Here is a 23,934-nt window from a genome sequence, read left to right as displayed (position 1 = left end):
CGGTTTCCTCCCACATCCCAAAGACATGCTGTAGGTGGATTGGACACTAAATTGGCCCTAAGTGTGAGTGTGTGTGTGTGTGTGTGTGTGTGTGTGTGTGTGTGTGTGTGTGTGTGTGTGTGTGTGTGTGTCTTCTGTGGAAGGTTGGGTGCCGAGCTGGCAACTCGACACTGTAAAAACTCTACTGCCAATCATGAGTGGACAAGGTGATCCGCTGTGGCGACCCCTAACCGGGAAAAAGCCAGAAGAAGAATTTATAAACTCCAACTTCTGCCCTCCATTAGACTATTAAGCACCACATTCACTTTACTCCAAAATAATGGTTCTGTTACTACCTTATGGCAACACCCCTTGTTACTTTGTACTACAAACAGCTTTTTACAAACTACAGCTGTAGCATGGAATGACATACCAAAGGAAATGCAAAACAGTCCAGATGTAATCACATTTAGATCTGCACTACTGTGATCCTTTTAGCACCATCCATTACAGATGCTATCACCCCCCCCATGCTAGGACCCCCAATTTGCTTACATCACCTGCATTACACATCTATACTACCCTCTGTAAACACTGTACGCATTACATATTAAACACAGTCAAACTAATATACTTCCTTTTCAAGGTACATGCAAAATAAGCCCAGGTTGTGGATGTAGAGTCCAAAGACCAGCCTAAAATTCTACCAAAGACATGTGAAAGAAAATGGATGAATGAGAGAATGAATACATGGCTGGGATTTAACTCTACAATTAAAAAAAATATATTTTATATATATATATATATATATATATATATATATATGTATATATATGTGTGTGTGTGTATGTGCGTGTGGCACTAAAATCTAGGTCTCAGCCACAAAGGTAGAAATATTAAGATACAAACCACTAAAACCTACTCTTTGGACCACTTTACCGTCTTCAAACATAATGCCACAGACCAACAGGACACCAGCCCAGAGATCCCTTGCAGTCCAGACAAGGCACAGCCAAATAGCTAGAAACATGGCTTATCTAACATTGAAGAAATCCTAAAAGGGTAATTGACAGGCTGGTGGCACAAACCAAGAAACAAGGCAGTGAGCCACTAACCAATAAAACAGTCAAATTTGTAAATGGCAGGATTGAGAGTCAGTCATCTCTGATTTAAACAGCAACACATATGCACAAGACACTTTAATTTTGAAATTTAAATGAGCAACACTGAGATCGGAAACAAATTAGATCAAACTCAAGTGAAGCAGAATTCAAGAAACTGTTTTAACAAAGAAAGAGTACTGAACATGTTTTGGCGTGGTGAGTATCACTTAGAAATACCAAACAAAAACTTACAAAAGTGAACATGTCCAAAAGTGTTGACTATTCCTTAAAATGCATACAGTTTCAGAACTCTGCAGGTGGACAGGAAGAAGGGAAAAGAGAGGTGCGATATTCAGGAATATTTTCCCCATGACTATATGCTACTACAGCATATCACCTGAATTACATTTATGCCTCCCACTCCTCACAAACGTACATCATACCTGCAACTGGGATAGTTTTTCAAGGAACAAAGCCTAGCTCTTAGAACATAAGCATAAAAAGCACCAGAGCTAAACAACTTTGAAGTGAAGATCCAAGTTTAGTGCTGTAAAGGTCATAAGCAACTGGACATCTACATGCTAACTAACTAATGCCCCCTCCCCCAATAAACACAGCAAATCTTTGTCACTGGTGTCCAAAACACAATGAGAAATCCAAGATACCCACCTTTTTGGCAGGGTTCTTTCCCATATACTTCTGCTGGTCTTGCACATTCTGGATTTGTTGTAGGTACCAATTCCGGGACCACTCCACCAGCTCAAGGCCCTGGACTAAGAAGTCCTTTTCCTGCTCCAGTTCCTTCATCCTCTTCAGCTACAGAAAGACACCACAGAAGGGAATGTATTCAGATGTATTAAGCTTACAGGGACTCAGTTCACACAGTGACCTGTTGCACTTAACTTATATTAACAGCAAAATAAAACCTAATAACCTACATGAAAAGCCTTGGCAAAGCACTACAGAAACTACAGTCCACAAAAAAAAAAAAAAAAAAAAAAAACATTAACATTTCAGAAAACAAAAACTCAAACACTGGATGATTAAATCTGACCCTTCATACCAACAGCTTAAACATACATTTCTGATAAGCTATTGGAAAAGCATGTATATACTATATGTTAATTTTAGAAAAATGCTTTTACATTTTTCAAGCGTATACTTAATTGCAATTAATATTAGGTTATTACAATTCATAATAAAGTCCAAATTATAGGAGCACCGAGCAATACTTTGTCAGAAGAGATTACAGTGAACTCTCAGTTAACCGGCACCCATGGGGATTGGTATGTGCTCGCTTGAGAGTTACTACTAAAAATAGGCCTGACTAATACTGTACCTATACTAATAGTCTGGTTTGACTTGTTCTCCAGTTGGGGAAGAGTGGGAATTTATTCCTATCTTCCTTTTTAAAGCACTAAAAATGTAAGGTATGTTTCTGCAGGGTGAAAAAGTACAACACATGAAAACTGCACTCTTCAATTTTTTTTTGCTGGCTGCTTGAGATTGCCAGTTGCTTGAGTTCTGGTTAACTAGGTTTACTGTACCTCCAAGAGCGCACATCTAAAAATCACTACCTCACTTTAAAAAAAATACTTTAACGGGTAGGACACCAATCCTTGTGTATCCTCTTCAAGTTCAACCTAGGCAGGTACAATAAGGGAGAAAAAGGTAAGATTAAGAAGAGGGAGGACAAAGTGTAGCTTGAAGGTGGTTGCTCAAGGTGACTAGCAAAGTGAAAAGTTTCTAAGTGTACTACTTAAAGTTGGGGATGAAAGTATCACTGGGCACCTTTGCTTTATTGATAGCTCTTCTGCCTTTGCTAGCACTGAATAGGGACACTCAGTTTGCGAGGCCAGTATGATAAACCTACACATGTTGGCTGTAGTGGGTGCTGAAGTTTTCTTAGAAGCATTAGCTACACTCAGTTACGAGAACATACCAGAGTTGGGCAAGTAAAAGTCCCTAACCAACCACCATTTTACTACTTAAGAGGGTGAGCATAATTCTTATACCCTAGTGTATAAAAACGTATGTTCTTGCTTCCGACTGCCTTTTGAGCTGTACATGTTCAAGTATATATGATGCCTGAGAGTAAAGGTACCATTTTTCCAAATCAAAACATAACATTTGTGAGCTACATTTAAGTCTTCTGAAACTGCACCATGGATATTAAAACATGTTTTTTTAATCTTTAATGTGTGCATTCTTTCAATAACAGGAAAAATGTGAGAATTGATTAGCTTTCTGTTTAACGCATACAGAGCTATAAATGAAGATTTTAACTTCCTCTGAGTACTACAGAAACTATACACAGAATGCGAATGTATGTCAGGCAAGTGAAACAGGCTGCAATTTGCCCCATCATGTGATTAGAAGACTTGTGACTATTCCTAGGCCAGGAAGCTAACAAGATGCAATAGTGCTATGAGAAAATTCTGTAGAGGACAGTTAACTAGAAAGAGGTAAACACATTAGTTACACAAATGTGAAATTCAGCTTAAAAGCACTTGGTTAGGTATATATAAAAAATAAATGGCTGAAAAAAAGAGAAGAAAAAACACCCATCAGTCTGGATCACCTCTGTAGTTCAGTCGGAGGTTTTCTGAAAATTCAGGTAGTTTAGATTAGGTCAGCAATTTTTCTAGTTCAAAAACTAGCTGAAGGAAGCCTAGCTATATGTATATGCTTTCTTGTATTATATTTGTTCAGAACAGTTTTCTGTTTTATGTGCACTTTTATATTTTCTGTAAATTTAACTAACACTTGACTCCTCTACCAAGTTATCATTTTTTCACTTAAAAAATGTTTGTGGCTAGTTGTCGACTTGCTAACTGGTAGCAAACTGATGGCATTCACCTATAATCAGACTACTCCGCTACAAACTACCAGTTGTATTTATAATTTGGATTAGCAAGACTGAAATAGTAACTGGTAATCTACGTGGATGGGGGGGTTAGTTCACTCATGTCCCAGGACAGAAGCTACAGTGCTGGAGGACCCTGCCTTCCTTTGAAATGTGTGTGTGTGTGTGTGTGTGTGTGTGTGTGTGTGTGTGTGTGTGTGTGTGTGTGTGTGTGTGTGTGTGTGTGCGCACATGTATAAACGTTTATTAGCATAGTTACAGTGAGCAGGGTAAAGCAGAGAAACAGAAATTGGTGAGAAGGGGGTCTAGGCATCTACGCCAAATGCTCTGCTTTGTGTGGTGTGTTCAGTGTGGAGCCAATTCATCGAGGTGGGTGGTGCAGACATCCAGGTCTGCATGCACAAGGACAAGCTGCACTTTGTGCATTGTATAGTGATTCACATTTGTGCGTGCTTTTGTTTAATCTATTTGACACCACTGGTATGCCTCAAGGAACTACATTCCTCATGCCCTTCACTCTTAAGACGAAGACTTTTTTTTTTTTTTTAAGATATGAAAGATTACATTTAGTGGTGGGTAGATGAGTGGGTCCAAACACCGTAGCCCCTGTCTAAAGACATTTACCTTTACAGGATACATACATCATCCTACCTATTTACCTACTGTTAAATATTGCTTCTTCAGCTTTTAATGGCATAAAGCAAGTCATACTGACTGTACAAACTAGCCAAGCTGATCATATAATTACCACTGAAAAGTATGAAATACATCATGAAATTCAAAACTTTAACAGGTATTGTAATCAAAACGGTAAATACGTAAAAAAGCAACATTTTAATTTAGCACAGTGTTCCAATTACTAATGAAATATAGGAAACATTTTCATATAGCTGTAAACAACTTGGTCTCAGTGTGTGTATGGTACACTTTACATCTATGATATGGACTTTCATACATACCATACAATTCTGCAAACAGTGCATACAATAGTACAAACTTAAAAGAAGTTAAGTACTCATCATAATGTTCCATCTGCATTGTCGATTTTCACTTCTCCTCATATATTGGTTCAGAGTTATCTTATGTAGGGTTATACAAAGACAACTTCACATAAAAATGACCATTGCTGAAGTATGGAGAAATAAAGCCACACTACCAATACAGTACCCAGCCTCTCTAACTTGCCATATTTTCATTAAGACTTTTTTTTCCAGGATTCAATTTCCATTGCCAATTCTAGGAGAAAGTACAGTGCACCGAACTCAGAGACAACATATTACATTGTCCAAAAAGTAAAGTTAATTCAGAGCACTGGTAATCAACACAACATATATGCATTTTTTAATCTGATTTACAACCTATAAATGCTGTTTTGTAGGCTTTTTTGGATTAACCAGCCATTCATTTATCCAGCCTAAGGTCTGGTCCCAGCGAGACTGGCTAAGAGGAGTCTACTGTACTGAACTTCCTGTTCCACCAGGAGCAAAGACTGGGGGCTTGGAGGGAAGAGATGTGAGGAGAAATGAAATTTGACAAAACAAATGGAATGTTATGGTGAATATATAACTTCCTTATCTGATATTGTCAATTTTCATTTCGTCCTCACATATGGGACAGAGTCCCCAGCTGCATTTATCTTGGGTGGACTCATGAAAGGATGCTCTTCAGAACCATTGGGCCAAAAAAGGCCCTACCCCTGGAAACCAAATCCAATTTGTCAAGAGTGATAAAGGTATGATGTTTACTACATGTGGCTACTGCACAAATTTCGTCCATGGATGCATAAGCCTGAAAACTACCAAAGTGGCCATGGCCCTGGTTGAGTGAGCTTGAACAGGTTTGGAAAGATTTATACCTTGTTTGGTGTAGATGAAAGAAATGCAATCAGAGAGCCATTTTGCTAAAGTAACTTTAGATAATGGAAGGTCCTTTCTAGGGCCTGCAAAGGAAAGAATTGATTTGCCTTCCTAAAATATTTTGTCCTGTCCTTCAGTTGGTGATCATTTTGGTTTGTGCTTGTGGAGGAGACAACGAGGGATTTAATCTGGAAAAATTCTACATCCACTGGGAACCTGACCTTGTTGTTGCAACAAGTCTGTCAACAACTTACAGTGTACCCTACGCAATTAAAAATTGCAGTGAGTACTTCAAATCGAGAGAATATTTATGGCAGCTTTGGGCTTCCCCTTACACAAGCCACTAGAGCTGAAAGTCAAACTTCGCAAACTGTGGTGGCCAACAATGAACGTTTCACAGGTTGGAAAATTAACACATTTCATTTTGATAAGGACAATGTTGCTGCAGATTACACTATTAGGTAATTCATATACTATAAAATGAAGGGAATTTGAAATATTACAGTCACACAAAAAACTGCAAACAGAGAATAGTTATCTACAAAGAAACAGAGCTGCAGCAAGTTCCCAAGGGCTTGAGATTACAGAAGTAGCTCAACGGAGCAGACTCTAATCCTGAATTTCTGTGAGAATCACATTGTATTTTTGATCACGCTGGTTTGGAAGTGTTAGAATTAATGGTGAAATAAAGCAAAGGATGAATAGTTTAACAAATGCCTCAATGAACAGAATTCTTTTAGTTGTAATGATCTGTTGCTCAAGCATTATAAGACCAAGCATGAGAACATGTTTTAGCAACAGATATGTGCAGTAGTACTTTCTCCCAAAAACTGAAGAAGCTCAAAATAGATTCTGATGACTATGCTAGAGGGAGGGTGTATCCTAAACCATCTGATCACCTGGGTAACAGTTCTGGGTTGTCGAATTCGGATGAAGTTGCACCTGAAGAGGAAGTGACATCACCTCCAAGATGAATACTTCCGGTGCAGGGGGTGGAGCCTAGATGGCTAACTGGTAACAGCAACTTTTATGAGCTCCACAATCTAGTACCAGAATTCAGGAAAATAATCATTTTTATTTTTCAAAAGTAGTAAATTCTTATTAAGGAACCTCAATTCTATAAGACTGCCAAATTTTATGCATTTTTATCGAAATTTTCCAGTCGGACAAACTGGAGATAACTTCTATATAAAAATGAGCAACTCTAAGTCTTCACACTCGAACTTCACTGAAAAAGGAAATTCAACTGATGTCTGCCACATTACTTGAACTATCTCTTAAAATGGACAGATTTACAACCTTGAAAATCTAAAAGTCAACTGTCAGAAACAGACTGATGTCCTTAATGAAATCTTGCAGCAGCAGCAATCAAAAATATTGGATATGGAAACTTCTCTAAGTGACATAGATGCGAGACTTAAGAAAGATGAAACTCATTTGTGAATCGCTTTTACAGTGGAAAACCAGGCTAATCAGTAAAATAGATGATCTAGAGAACACAGAAAGGAAACATAACGTTAGAATTTTTGGTCTTCCAGAAAAAACAGAAGGTGAGGACATGATTTTATTTCTTAACTCTGGGTTCCAGGCATATTAGACCTAAAGGAAGGTCTATCAAATGGTATAGTAAGAGCACACAGAGCTACAGGGAAACCTATCCCTTCTTCCAATATGCCTCCTAGATCTATTATTGCGAGATTCTTGTCTTATTTAGACAAAGAACTTGTTCTCAAATCTGCCTGGAGAGGTCATCCGTTGTCATATAATAAGAGTCAAATTAGATTTAACAATGACTATTCAAGAGTCTTGGAACTAAGGAAAAAAAACTGGCCTTTTGTGAGATTTTTGAAACAAAATAAAATAAAGGCACAACTTGTTTTCCTGCAAGAATCAGAATCCTTTATTCAAATGACATAAAAACATTCAACAATGTCGAAGAAGCTATAACTTTCATCAAAAACAACAACATAACTGCAATTCCAGAAGACATGGATTGGTCATCTTCCACCACTTTAAAAAGAACCTCTGAGAAAAATAACTGGACTGATGTGAGAAAGAAGAAACTGAAAACTGATCCTAGAAATTCTGGCGTCACTACTTCTCTCAAAGCATCAACTAGGACTTGATTTCACTTCTAATCATTCAAAAAGTATGTATAATTTTTCTACCATACACCTATAAGAATGTTTTCTTACATTTTCTGTTTGAACCTTACTACAATTGCATCTTATATTTCATGTATTTAGACTTCTCTAAAGGTCCTTAATATAGCTACTTACTAAGAACCCATATAACAATAATAGCTTGTTCAAGTGACACCCTTGATTATTGCTTCATTAGCAGCACTTAAACGTATGCTTTATGCATTTATACTTTATACAATTCTTAATTTGAATTTTTTTTTGATTTTTTTAAAACGTATATTGCAATATTTTAGAATTTAGACTTTTTACTACTCTACTCAATTTTAGCGTTCTAACATTCCATTGTGGCTATTTACTGTCACTCTCGTTTGAAATAGCCCCGAGCTAACAAATGTCTCTCCTCCAAAATAGAATCTACATAATTAACATGGAAGCTCTCATCCTAAAATATAGGAATATGAAGAATTAAATTTTTTTTTACACACAGTTATAGGTAGATTAAGCTAAATTAACATCACCTATTACCAAAATAACTCGTGTACTATCTATTCCACACATTTATGCCGCACAAGTATATACAGCTTTATAGTTGTTACTAACGAGAGCTTTCATCTCACAATCTCTGACTTCATTTGTCTATTCTGATTGATTAGTCTGTTTAGTTGAGATATTTTTTCTTTCATATTATTCATTTACTAAATATTAATGTCTTCTATGGTTAGAAAATGTTTCAGTTTTTGGGAGGGTGCCTGTCTAGATCAGTTCGTGTTATATATCAGGGAGAGCACTGTACTGATATACACCGTTGCTTTACTGTTGAGTCATGCTCTGTTTAAAGATGCATGTTTGGCTAGGCTAGTTTATGAATCTAGAGATACAATAAAGAAGGTTCTGTATATTTACTATACAAGGATAGACTCTATGTTGTGCAATGTATGTATTTGCAGTTATATCCGTCAACTGCGCGAATGGTGCCATGGGGAAGGCTGAAACTCCCTGAAAGTTGGTGGTGAACAGTGCCCGTTATGAGATTTGACAGGTTAGTCTACTGCACTGTTATATTTCATGATTGCCTGGGATGGTGAAATATGTGAACAAATTTGTCCTTGTTAGGTCATTGGAGAACTCTCAATGTAGTTGTGGATATGTTACGTGGTCTAATACATTGTTGATACTTATTTTGGGTGCTTTTCCGTTGTCAGGGAAACGGATTCAATGCACTAGCAAGTGCTTGCAATGATCGCATAGCTGTTACATGAAGCGGTTATTTTAAAAGGGAGAGACATTAACGTGCTGCAGAGTTTGTCTGGTTTCTGTGAAAATGAAGACAGTTGAGGAGTATGCAGTAAGTGTAAGTTAGTAAAATACCTCTATCATTAATTTAAGAATAAATCAAAAAAGATGTCCGATTTAGGGTCTGTATCCCTCCGTTTTATTTGGCTTGCCCAGATCTCCTGTGGTAACAGGATGGCAGTTATGTATTATGAGTTGTGTAGTAGCTTGCTATGAGTGAATGCGGATGTGTGTGGTGCTTGCAGGTAGGCTGTTAGTGGTTCTTGGGTACTCAATTCTAGAGCTTCTTCCGTTTAAACAGCCAATGTTCCTTGTCTTGGAGGTGGAAGCTTTAGAGCTGGAAATCTGCTCAAATTGGTGCGCATGAGTGCAGCAAATAGGGTAGCTGGTCGCTGTTATGGCATGTTATTGCTTTATAGTTGTGCGGTTCAACTCTTGTGTGGATGTCCATTTGAAATAGTTGATGTGCTCCTACCTATACCTCTCAACTAATGCAGATTTTGTTTTGGATTTTAGTTGAGCCTCTTAACACGTCATGATAGTAGTGACTTAAGATGAATGTCATTCTATATTTGAAAGTTATAAACTTGTACCATTCAGAACATGTATGTTAACTCAGTCCCCTATCCTGCCAGATTACTAGATGAAGTGTCTCCGATTATTTTAGATTTGCACTCAATTCTTTGGCTATGTATAAAGCTACTAATTCCTACTAAGTTATTGTAATGCCGCTAATTTCTAGCGCCCTGCATACAGCTGTTTTCACAACAGATTTTTGTTCTCAATTTACATCAGTTATGCACCTCAGTAATGTCTCTATATATAGTTTTTATGTCATCAGTTTAGGTTCTCTATAGCCAGTACTATATACCTAATTTGTAAGTAAGTGAGGCTGGTGAGTCTTGAATGTTGGCTGTGGTTTTTATCCAGTATCTTAACATAGTAGAAAAGAAGTGTGGGTGGTATTCACATCACCAGCAGCGATCACAGTTTTTCTTACAACAGACATCCTATGAAATAACAAAGCATTTAGTGTAGGAAGTGACAGGAGACTGTCTAAATTAACAATAACAAAATTATTACTAGGTAAATTAGTATTTTGCTTTCTATTTATTTAAAACTATAGACAAGATTAGATGCATAGTAGGCAGAAATGAACTTGCAAGTATTGATTCTTAGTTTTAATTTGCAAACATATAATATAAGCTATTTGTTTAAATACCTGATCCAGATTTCTCTATGGGTTATGTTTAGCAAATTTGGGTTTTAAGAATATTTACCTTTAAGATGACAATAAATAATAAAGATATACATAACTCAGTAGAAATATGAAATTCTAGAGAATATACATTGCTATAATTCTGGAATAAGATGCTTATACTTTCAATTATAATCAATACTTCATATATTTTTGATTTGGGTAAATTCATAACACCAGTACTGACTACTTGTATTCAATAACTTAAGACATTTTCTTTGCGTACAGTACAATAGAACTAATACAGAATTAAGATTTGGGATCGACTGCGCTGTTAATCACTACCCAAAAAGAATGCAAGTAATATTATTCATAACTTAGTGAACCAGTACATTACTAACTTTATTATGCTTGTATTAATGAATACTGATATTGAGGAAATCTGTGGCTGCTGATTTATAATAGTTCTTCAAATGTCCTATTGATAGTTAAATTGAAATTCTTTATGAAGTGGAAATAATGCTTTACATCTAGTGTACTTTGTTCTGTTATGCTTATCCACTGAATAATTTTATAACCTAAACATGCCAGAAATGAAATAGGATAAATATTTGTATTTTAGTAAGTGTGATGCTTTTATATCTGGCATGCTTCAAGGAGTTTACTGTGTGTAATTTGATTATATGCTATATTATTTAAATATTAGAAGCTTACAAGTTTAACTCCCACAATATGTTCAAAACTATAGTCTTTTTATAGTATAGTGGACTCAAAAGACAGAAGAGTCTTAGTCATCGCTAGATACTTGATTTCAACTCTAGTAAATGAACTTACTTATACTAACTTTGCTAATGGCTAGTACATTCTTTAATTTGAAATAGTCAAGGCATTGACAAAGTAGATAATATGGAAAATGTATGTATTTATGATTATTTATGCATCTGTTTATTACTAAACTATGACTATTTTATTTGGTTACAGTATTTTCATTAAATAGGATTCATCAATCATTATACCTAGACTTTCTTTCTACTTTGAATATTTTATAACTTAGAATTAATGTTTCTATTATATGAAATCTTCCTTTGTTCTATACACTTACAATTACTTAAAATTGTATTTGCTCCCATAAGCATTTGCTTTGAATAAGCGGCTTCTACTACATCAGTTTCAAATCTGTTTCCTTTATGTATTACAAATTTCATCTAATCATTCAATTCTAACAACAAAAGTGGATATATAAAATTAGTTTTAGATCTCATATTAACTCGTACTGGAGCTCAGACACGTTATTGTAGTTAATCACATCTTGTTCGTCATGAAGGTTAATCTGTTTGAACTTATATGTTCACTCAGATTAGAAGTGCATGTCACTTCATGTTGGTTAAAGTTTTTAATAAATTCTTTACTAATATGGTTACTCTTACTTATTTTTTATTCAGTGTTTAAATTTTAATTTTATCTGCCTATCTCTAATAAACTTTTATACAATTTGTTAAAGAGAACTAACCTATTTCTCACAAATTTTTTCTAGATAAAGTTGCACTCTTTACCAACCAGTCAATACCAAACATGAAAACTTCTATTAGCTTACAAGAAAGTCATACTTGATGGATTTAACCTTACTATCCTTAAATGTTAATGGCTTAAACAATCCAAGGAAAAGATCCAATTTACTTAGATACTTGAAACTAAATAAAATTCAGGTTGTATTTATTCAAGAATCCCATCTAAAATCAGATGATAACTTTAACTGGAATCCATTAGAATATATAAATTTATCTTGCTCATCATACAAGAAAAAAAACAAGAGTTTTAATACTTAGGAGGAAAAACATCATCATTCCCCAAATTATTTATAAGTATGAAGACAAAGAAGGTCTTATTTCAATTGTTATAAGATTTAATAATATAATATGGACACTTGTTAACACCTATTAGTTTCCTGGTATAGGGATAGGAACTGTTAGGAAACATTTAGAGCTAATTAAAGTTTATAAGGGTATTTTGATTCTAGGGGGAAGACTTCAACTGTACTTTAGACATTTTTGAAACCTCGAATAAAAAGCACTTCGTCTTAATTCTCTAGGAAAAGCTCTAAGAAATTGGTGTGAGAACCTAAATCTAATTGACACCTACAGTTATAAAGACCCCAACTCACTATCCTTTTCTCATAGAGATACTAGATTTGGCACTCAAACCAGAACTGATTAACTTTATGTATCTCAAGATTTAAGTATGAAAATAATTAACTTTTCTATATTCCCTTGCCCCTTTTCGGATCACAATTCACTTATTTTAAAACTTGAAATTGATTTTGAAAGGTTGATCTTCACAACAAGGATACCAGCATACATTACCAAACTACCACAATTCAAGCCATGGTTAGATTACGAAATTCAAAACTTTCTTGACATTAACCAATCAAATGATATAGGTTTGACAATGCTCTGGGATACACTAAAAGCTTACTTATTTGGTAAAATTCTAGCTTGGTTTAAAAATAAGACTAAAGAATGGGAATCGGAACTTCATAGTATCCAAAATAAGCTTATAATTATCAATAAAGATAATTCACAACATCCAAAAACAAAAAAGAAAACAATTACAGACTTGAATAACAAATATAATGAAATATTAACTCATAAAACAAATTTGGCACTAGAAAAACTAAAAATCAACTCACACTCAATGTCGCCCACACATTTACATAATCTTTCAATGAGAGTTAAAAGACGAGCCTCAGATAACATTACAAAAATCATTCATGAAGATAAAATAAAATGGTATCAGACATTAGTGATATTCTTGAAGCTTTAAATATCATTACTCTGACCACCAACTCAATAATTCAGCACAATTTCAGCATATAGATATAGATAAATGTTTACTTAAAATAAATAAAATTACAGATAAACTAAAATCTGAGATTGTAAAAAAATTTCTCTTAAAGTAGTTGATAAAATTAAAGAAAGCAAACATAATAAAGCCTTCGGGATAGATGGAATTATAATGGAACTATACAAGTTATTTCCTCCCTCAGCCATCTCAGTTTTCCATAAAACAAATGTAATTCAAACTGATAATTTAATTCCTCCCTCTTGGAAATATTCTTTAATCACTCCTATATTAAAAGAAAATAAAGATCCAAAACAATGTAGTTCCTATAGACCAATTTATTTGCTAAATAATGACAAGATATTTGTATCCATTCTTGTAAATAGAATTAAAAAATCCTTAACACATATTATAAATTCTGATCAGTCTGGTTTTATCTACAATAAACACTTATGATAATATTTTAAGAATACTGTCCCTTATCGACATTTTAAATAGGGACAGTCGAGAAGCTCTTCTAATAGCTCTCGATATTGAAAAAGATTTTGATACACTGAAATGGGATTATCTCTTCAAAGCTTTAGAAATCTTCGATTTTCCATCTCATTTCATTACTTTGATAAAAAAAAATCTATATAAAAATAATCTTGCATATGTAAAACTAGGCTTTTTTACTTCAGAACCCATTAAAATACTCAAAGGTACAAAGCAAGGCTGTCCTTTGTCGCCCATTTTCTTCGCTCTTGCAAGAGAATTATTTGCTATTACATTACGCCAAAACACAAAAATTAAAGGTATAGACATTTATGATCAATTTAATTCCAAAATCATGCTCTTTGCGGACAATATACTTTAAACTCCGAGTGTCTCACAAGAATCTCTTAAAAATAGATAGATCTACAGACTAAAAGGTTCTCTCATAGCTCAGGTTTACGTACAAGTGAATCAAAATCTAATTATATGCATTTAAATAAAAAACAAAATTCTTTCATAACTTCAGTCCGTTTAATAGGAAAACAGGTCTCTTCTATAAATTACCTAGGAATTATTATAGGTGACAATATTATTATAGGTGACAATATTAATAACACTATCTACAAATTATAAAAAAAATCTTAAATACCATAAAACTACTCGCTGACAAATGGAATAAATTATTTCTAAAGTTTGAAGTTAGACTTCAATTAATAAAGATGGTATTATTACCAAAAATAAACTATATAGCTCAAGCCATTCCAATGCTACCCAATAAAAAAATTATTACAAGACATAAATAAAATTATTTTACATTTGCTCTGGTTCCCTAAACGAAACAGGATAGCCTATGCTCATCATATTAGACCCTGGGAAATGGGAGGAATTAATTTTCCAGACTTAGAGACATATTAAGGCTTCTATATTAAAAATAGTTTTCAACTGGATAGACCCAAAAATTCAATCAGCTTGGAAATCAATTCATATTTCTATTTTTTTTTAAATGAGAATAAACTCACAAAAATACCCTTTCAAATGATCAAATAAATACATTTTGGAAAATATGTCTTAATTTACAATTTAACGTTTCGAAACTCACCAACTCAGTCTTCAAAACTACATTTATAACTCATTTAGATCTTTCATAAACTCAAACTTAGACATTACATTATGGTGGGAACTCTTAATTCCTTTCAAAATAACTAAAAACTTTCCCAACAAATTACATGAAAACATTATAAATAATTGGGAACTACAAAAAATACCTATTGGCAAGATTGTATTAGGAACTCATCAGTCTTAAACATACAACAAATAATAAACACCTTTGATATTCCACATTCAGATTGGCTTACACTTCAAAGCATTTTATTTCATGCTCAAGAGTTACAGAATAATCAATAATTCCTCCTTTAGTTCTGAACCAAAATTAATTTCCATTATCCAAGAAATGATTTATAATAATCATAATTGGTCTAATTTAACATCAATGCTCTATAAAAACTTAATCTACAAAGTTAATCCAAAACAAAACTTCTGGAACTTTATTACTAAAGGTCATCAGACTAACCTTTCCTCTGAAAACAAAATTAATTTATTGTATTCTATTATATTAACTTCCAATCTACAAGCTTGGAAATTCTTACACAGGGAGTTTTACACCCCCAATAGGACAGCTAAAATGGACTCTTCTAAACAATTGTTTTGTTGGAGGTGTTCTCAGAATTATAATGCTGATTGGATTCATATATTTTTTGTGTGTATCAAAATTAAAAAATTCTGGGAGGAGATTGAAAATTTCCTCCAAACTATTTTTTCAAATTCCTTCATACTAACTAAATCCATGATTTTTCTGAATATAACTGAAACAAATGTTATGAGCAAAAAGAATTTGCATCTACTATTGACTATACTAGCAATTGCCAGAAAATGTATTACAAGAAAATGGAAAACTTCATCTGAACCAAACTTTCAAGAATTTATGACTCTACTAGAAGAAACAATACATATGGAAACAAAGATAAAAGAAATAAGAATCATCCCTAATAAATGGATCAACAATCCTTGGAAGAAAGTTTTTTCTCTCATGGATACTTTAAAGATCTCCACATCCTCTTAGTATTTGGAGAAATTACACCGATATTTTTATGTTAACTACCTATCGCTAACCAAAGATATTCTCATTTTTTTCCCATATAGGCCATATGTGCATATTGTATATAGTTTGTTTTGTTTCATTTGTATTCTATTAGAAATTATGTTTTGTCTTTTTGAAAATCAATAAAATATTTGAAAAAAAAAATTACTTCCGGTGCATGGAATCCCCTTTAGTCAATGGTACAAGGTTGTCAGAAAGGATAACAAATCCTTCCAGGCTCAGAATTACTGGAACAACATTCGCAAGGAGAACATGTCCCACAACAAATATATAATACAGGAAGCCAAACTGAAGAATTGCAGCACTGCACATCATCACTGAAAGAGATATTAACTAAATGTGATGATTCAAATGGTAATCTAAATGGAGTTGACTTACTATTTGATGAATCTGCTGATGATTATTTTTTTAAACAGAAGGGAGACGGACTTATTTACCCCACACCATAACTGCCAACAGTCTGGGGGATTTCAAAGTTTATAATTATTCTAGTAAAAGAATCTCCTCAGCACACGTGGACGTACTGTCAAAAAATGTTTCAGTTTTGCACCAGCTAGAAGGGGAATGTAGTGGAATTGTTAACTGATTTGAGATTATACACTCGAAAATTAAATCTTTATGGTATGCCAATAACAAAACAAACATTATGGTTAGCTACCACACACACTTAAGAGACGGAGTGTATTCAATCCACCTATGCATAGTATGGTTAATATCTTTGAAAAAGCCTGTGAGTTGGATATTAGGGAGGTTTTGCAAAGTCCTGCCAATGCCATTTTGGACAATTTGTGATCTAATGAAATACATTTGTTACTTGACAACACCAAGGATAAGGGCATATATGTACTATTCATATTCATTCATAGATTAGTACTAGGCTAACTGCCCTTGCAAGCCATTTCAAGCCTAGCCAATTATCCATTGTGAGACTCAAACCCTGTACCTTAGTTTGTAAGGCAAACACCTTAACCAGTAGGCCAACCACCCAACCCTCTGCCCAAAAACTGAAAAGGGTAATGGAATTGTCATTATGGACAAAATGGACTATTTTAATTGTAAGAGTGTTTTGTTTATGGATGGAACTTATCAAGAAATCTCACGCAATGAGATTAATATTGCTTTTAGAAGATCCATCTATTGTTATGTTGTACCAAGGTCAGATTAATGTTGATGAATATGGTTTTATGAAAAATGAACATCCACTTAAAGTATTTTCTGCATCAAAAAATTCACAAAGCTTCAAATTATATTATATGATGCTTTGTGGCTCATATTTCCAGTGTTTTTCAGTCACTTCAATATGCCCTATAGAGAGAGGTTTGTACATATGGAGACCATAATTTTGGGTTTTTAGAGATTGAACAAGTTATTTCTGACTCACAAGGGAAGATCATACCTGAACATTTGGAAGTATGCAAACTTAAATGGCAATTGTGTTTAAATTCTACTATGACCTCTGTATTAAATTAAAATATTAGTATACATTGTATTTTGAAATTAAAAAATTATGAAGGTTTTTAATGTATTGTACTCAATTTTTAGAAGTTACAAAAAAGATCTTAATTTAATAATTAATGATTAAGTCAAGGTTATTGGTTGTTTGCATCAGGTGATTTTAATGCAACTGTATATAAAGAAAGTGTTTCGGAAATGTGTTAGTTCTGAAGAAGTCCCTACAAGGTTTTGTGATGAAAGTGCTTAACTCAATTTTTGAACGAAAGTGGGATTCCAGTTTTATATCTTTGGTTTGTTGTACTTCTGTTTTTCAAGGTTTACACCTTGTTTGGTTTAGATTAAGGAAATGCAATCAGACAGCCATTTTCCTACAGTAACTTTGGATACTGGAAAGCCCTCCCTAGGGCCTGCAAAGGAAATAATTGATTTGCTTTCCTAAAATCTTTTGTCCTGTGTAGATAAAAATGCAATTGCTTATGGACACGCATCAAATGCTTTCTTCCTGGAGTTAGGAAAGAAAACGGGCAAATTAATGGTTTTAATGATACTAGACTCTAAAACAGCTTTGGTAAAACGGAGTAGTTGGGTGCACAAGGAAACTTCGGTCTTTATGGAAAATCAGATACAGAGATTGGTAAGATAAAGCCTGAATCTCCGAGATTCTTCTAGCAGATGTAAGGGCCACTAGAAAGACAGTCTTCCAAGACAAAAATTTTATATCACGTGTGGCTGTGGGTTCAGATGGAGGCTGAACGATAAAACGCAGTACTATGCTTAGGACCCATGGAGGGAAGGGATCCTTATGAGGTGCTCTTAGCAAAAGGATCCCCTTCAGAAAGGCTTTGCAGAGTTTGTGGGAGAGCAGTGACAAATTATCTTTCCCAATGTGAAAAATCAGATTACTGCTAATTGCACTTGAATTGTAGAGACAGCTGCTACATCATTAAAAAAGAAGAGCCAAAAATCCAAGAACAGAATGGACTGGTGCAGTGACGGGGTCTACATCATGCTGTTGAGCCCAGGATACAAATCTTATCCATTCGCTCCTATAACGTTTTTGAGTGGAAGGCTTATGGGAGGATAGTAAGATATGATGGATTGGGGAAGAGACCATAGGCTGTCTGGTTATTAATGGAATTGGAGAAACCAAGCTGTCAGCTTGAGGTTGGGCAGACTGGAATGAATCATACGTCAGATGTGACAGTAAGTCTGGAGTGGGATCCAGAGTCCAAGGTTTTCACAGTAAAATGAGGCCAAAGGAAGGGAAACCAGATTTGTTGAGGCCAAAATGGGGCAATGAGTATTACTGTTCTCTTCAACCAGTTTGCTTTCTGGAGAAATTTGGGAATCAAGGGAGTTGGAGGAACAGCATGCAGTAGACAAGGAGGCCAACAGTGTACCAGAGCATTCCTCACAGACTCCCCCGTTGGGTGAATTAGGGCAAAGTAGCTGTTGCATGTGTTGTTCAAGGGGAATGCAAAGAGGTCTCAGCAAGACTGTGCATTGCTACAAGAAAACGGTTGGATGAGATCACCCATTGCCACACTGAGCACTTCAACACAAAGGCTATGATCTGGTTCCTCCCCATTTATTTACCAAGACTACTGACATGTCTGATTGAACTGCCACCATTCCTCGAGGGAGAGCATTCTGAAAAGCCTACAATGCTAGCACTGTCCTCATCTCAAAGACATTTATGTGTTAATAGGCCTTGTTGCCATACCAGGTGCTGTGGACCATCTTCCCTAGATAACGTCCCCCCCATCCTATCTGGGAAGTGTCCATCACAGTGGCCTGCAGATGTGGGGAAACAAAGGGTCAGCCTTGTGTTAGTTGAGTGAAATGAATCCACCACGAGAGATCTCTTTTGCAGGTGTCCGTAATGAGAATCTAGGACACAGGTTGGTGGAGAACTGACCATTGTGTAGCTAGTAACTACTGTAGTATTCGCATGTGAAATCTCACTAGTGGGACCAAGGTGATAGCTGCAGCCATTGATCCCAGAGCCTGTAGCACATAATGGGCAGCTATCATCCTGTTTTGAGGCAAGTTGTAAGTGCGGTTTCCGACTGTCTGTACCCTAGAGAATGGATGTTTTGTAATCTGACTTTTCTCTAGAAATGCTCTTATAAATTTCAGTGTTCGAGAAGGTTCCAGAGTTTTTGTAATTTACGGTTATGCCTAGCTCTTTGCAGGTGTGAATAACAGTATCTTGCTTGGATAAGTAGATGCCTGGTCAGGGCAGAAATGAACCAATCATCTAAACAGGGAAAGCAAGGAATCCTTATTGTCTCAGGTGAGCTGCTAACACTGCCATGCATTCGGTGAACACTCTGGAGGCAGTAGCAAGACCAAAGGGCTGTGTTCTGTACTGGTAATGACTGGCTTCCAGCCGGAAGCATAAATGCCTTCTGGAACACATCTATGGAGCACATCCAATCACCCTGTTCTAAAAGAAAAAGGAAGTATGGACCGTACCATGACCATTCAGAATGTTTGGTTTCAAACAGACTTGTTTAGTCTGCATAGATCCAGTACTGGTCTCCAAATCCCCTCTTTTCTTTGGGATGAAAAAGAACAGTGAGTAAGTTCCAAATCGTCTCTTGTCTGGGGGACCTCTTGGATGACTCTCTTGTTTAGCAGTTTTTGTATCTGAAAACTGCATGAACCCTTTAACTGGGTGGAGCATCCAGGAAGTTCTTGTTTGATGGAGGCAGATGAAGAAAAGGTATTGGGTAAACTCTGGATATTATCCTCTGCACCCATACGTTGGTGGTCATGTTTAGCCAGGCTTTCCAGGGCAGGGATAGTGGGACCACCCCCCCCCCCCGATTACCTCCAGAGGTGGGCAATCAGGTCTCCTTTCAGGAGTGCTGGAAGGATTTCCCAAAGAACGGTTCTCTGGACCCTTGGCTCTGCTGGCCTCCTCTGCCGCAAGGGTGGGTTCTTCCAGAATTCACCCCCCCCCCCGCCTCTGGCGTAACTCTCTCCATGTGTGTATGATAAAGCCCTTGTGAATTCTTGAACCACATTTTGACACCACCTGACTCTTTAGATATGGTCTTTGCGGGGTGGAAAAACGTATGCCCACAGCAGAAAGGGTCTTGCCCTCCCACACCTGGATAGTGCATCTTTGAGCTTGGGACTAAAGGGATGTGCCATCAAATGGACTGTTTATGAACAAAGACTTAAAAGGCTCTGCAAAGGCGCATCAGGCATGCATCCTCAGACATGCCTGAACCACCTCTCTGCTCGTTCCCTTAGCAGCATTTGATTTGAAACTCATGGAACAGTTAGCTATAGAATGCAGGGTTGCCAGCTGGGAAGTAACTTTCTAGGACTCCTTCAGCTACACCTTCCTCAAGGGCATCTGTGAGCTCCTTAATCAGATCCTTCTTAAGTCTAGAAAAATTGGAAAGATAATTCAGAAATCACAAGGCAAAGGCCAATGAAGAGAAAACTCACTTCCTGCATCCATCGTCCTGGAATCCTTACTAGGATGATTGTAGTATAACTTTCCTCAGGAGTTGTTCTTGGTAGCTGCCGCCATGACCATGGCATCTACTTGTAACCCCTTTAGTCCAAAACTATGTCTTCTGGCATGGTAATTATTTTGTTTGGTCTTCTGGGAGTTGGCTCAGTGGAGTTTGGGCTTTCTCATGCCCACAGAGATCAAATTTATGAGCTCGTCGACAGGCGGAGTCACCCAGGAGGTAGGTGGTCAGCCAGGTACACCATCTCCTCAGGTGAAGGACTGCTAGTCTGCAAGCCACCTCTGTGTTTCAAGATCTCCAAGATATCCCCAAAGAAACATTCTCAGGAAGTGACCGTGGGGGATCCTCGGTGGAGTCCAAATGCTTCCTCCTGCAAGTCCTCTTCCTATGAAACACCTCAGTGGGATACTTTGGGGGAGGTATCAGAAGAGGTGGGGTATCATTATGGATATCACAGGGCCTGAGGACCCACTGTCCTCGTGGAATGTCATGGTCAGATTGGGTGCGCATGGGCTGCAGATAGGAAGACTGTGGATCTGAGGAGGGATATGTCTTCTTAGCTGCAGAGACAGCTACGCTACAGCGTCTCCAAAGTCCCAGAGGCTAACTGCTCCTGAATAGAGAAGGACCTCAGATCAGACAGGCCACGCCTATGGATAGGATACCTCTCAAGCTCCGAAGACAGCTCGCCAGGGGTCGAAGCCAGAGCAGAGCTCACCTATGCAAAAGCCCCCAGGTGCATCCACTGCTCAGAAGTTCCCAGAGTCTAATGCACCCACAGGCATTGAGGCTCGCTATGGCTCAGAGAACTCCCAGCTCTGAAAATGCAGAGGAGCTCCAAGCAAAGACCTGATCTGAAGAAAAATTCTCTGATCGGAGCTGGAAGATGCTGAGCGTGTCGGATCCGATGGCTCCAAAACTTGCCCTAAAGTTGGAGGAGGAAAAAATGGGGGGGGGGGGACAGCTTAGTTAATCCTGGACCTTATGGGTAGGAGCCGAAGGGGATTTAGTAGTGCCTTGCACCCATAATGGACAATTCGTTCCATGTGTTCTTCAGTAAGGCTTCTAGTAGGGCAGGAAGAGGAAGTGGATGGAAATTTAGGTCTACTCAGAAGAGGGGATGATTCTCTCAACAGAACCAGGTCAGAGGAGAAGTACCTGGTCCTTGGCAGAGGCACAAATGGCTTGAGGGGGCTGGTGGTCTGATCAGAGTGTGCAACAGCTCTGACCTATCCTTGTTGGATTGACTTGCAGCCAGAAAAGTCTAATCCCAGATAGATCTGTTTGGGGCAGACTGATCCAACAGAGTTGTTTATTCAGAAGTCTTGGCCATTTTAGTCTTTGGCTCCAAGAAGTCTTTATGAGCAGAGGAAGGTCTCTTCTCTGTCAGAACATAGAGGAAGAGGCGGGGCTCGACTGAGCTGACCTAGACTCGGGGTCACTGCCAGAAATGGCATCTCCAAAGGAAGATAGCAACATGCCCACAAAATCAATTTGTTTTTCCTTTCAACCAGGGTCCTCTGTTTGAAAGAATGGCAAACTGAACAATCCTCATGTAAATGCAGGGGGGCCAAATAGTAAACACACAAACTGTGCAAGCCACTAAAAGGGATCTTGTGACTGCACTTTGAACATTTTTTAAAGCCAACTGGCTTTTCAAATTTCTCAGCCATAGATAAAGAATGGCAGAGAACACATGCACAGACATGCACTCGCACCCACACATGGAAGACAGAACTACAAAAAGGCAAACTAACAATATATAAGAGAGATATGGATAGCATTACTTATACTGGTAAATATATATTTATACTGGTAAAATGATGGAAATTCTTAATGAAACTCATAAGCACACTATAGTATCTACGAATAAGATTAATTTATCTATCATAAGATGGACTTTGTTCTTACAGAGTTGCATCATGAAGGTTTGTTAAATAAAAAAAAGTTTTTGACTACTTATACAATGCTAACCCTATTATTCCAACCTTGTTTAGTATACCTAAGGTACACAAGGATTTGGAGAATCCCCCCTTAGGCCAGTACTTGTGGCACATGGATCCAAGACACATCCCGTTGACAAATTTTTGGATTCTAAGATAAAAAAATTGAGGGGTGGAAAGGAAAATATTTTCAAGAACTCATGTGACCTATTAAAGAGTTTTAAAACTGAAGTTTATAGAAATGAGATTATTTTTGTAACCATAGACATGGTAGATTTAGTCACCAGTATACCCTATAATGAAGGTATGGTTTGGTTCGAAGAAGAGTTAAGGAAAAGGAAATTTATGACAAAGAATGACATTCAGGTTTGTGGAGACCTTTTGAATTTCGTGTTAAAAAATAACGTTATCCATTTTGAAGGAGAATTTTACCAACAGAGGCCTGTAGTAGCTATGGGGTCTAGTTGGGTCCCTACTTTTGCAAACCTAATACTTTATGTAAAGGAAAAGAAATATATTTGTAATACAAATTACACTGGATGTTGGGCCTTACACAAGAGATTCCTGGATATTTGTATTCTGTGGGTGGATTCCAAAGAAACATTAATGAAATGTATTAAATATATTAATGGAACTACCCATTTTCTAAGATTCACCCACAAAATAAATGAAGACGTCATGAATTATTTGGATGCGTCTATTACCAAAGCTGTTAAGGAAAAAAAGAGGTTTAAGTCTAAGATTTATAGGAAGAATACTTTCTCTAACTCTTGTTTATATTATACAAGTGAGCATCCCCTTAGGCAAAAAAAGATAATTATAAAAGGGTAGTATGTCCGCATAAGTAGAATGCTATCAGATGACAATGATTTTGTCCTGGAAAGTAGACACTTGAAGAGTATGTTTCTTGAAAGGAAATGCCCAAAGAAATTAACAGGTCCCAGTAAGGCCATTTAAAAACAAAGTTTGAAAAAATATCAGGACGTTACAGTGGGTAGAAGAGACAAATATAGACCCATGCTAGGTCTGGGTGAAGCTGGTGAGGTTAGCAAAGATAAAACTAGTGATGAGAAGGGTGGTAGTACTGATGGTACCTTTGTCAGATTATAAATGGGATGTCAAAGTAATTGCTA

The 23,934-nt window shown here is 36.5% G+C and overlaps 1 protein-coding gene across 1 annotated transcript in view; it reads right to left on the bottom strand.

Moving 5' to 3' along the window:
* Positions 1-23,934, bottom strand: part of SAPCD2 (suppressor APC domain containing 2) — a 577,372-nt gene that overhangs the window by 196,958 nt on the left and 356,480 nt on the right. The window contains exon 3 of the mRNA XM_044058792.1: positions 1,752-1,898. Within this exon, the coding sequence (XP_043914727.1) occupies positions 1,752-1,898 (147 nt within the window). The remainder of the gene's footprint in view (positions 1-1,751; positions 1,899-23,934) is intronic.

Source organism: Protopterus annectens, chromosome 16.part0 (assembly GCF_019279795.1).
Source record: "Protopterus annectens isolate FY-2018-M chromosome 16.part0, PAN1.0, whole genome shotgun sequence".
NCBI lineage: Eukaryota > Metazoa > Chordata > Ceratodontiformes > Protopteridae > Protopterus > Protopterus annectens.
Note: the sequence above shows the minus strand (reverse complement) of the source record. Positions and strands in the feature narration are given on the sequence as shown.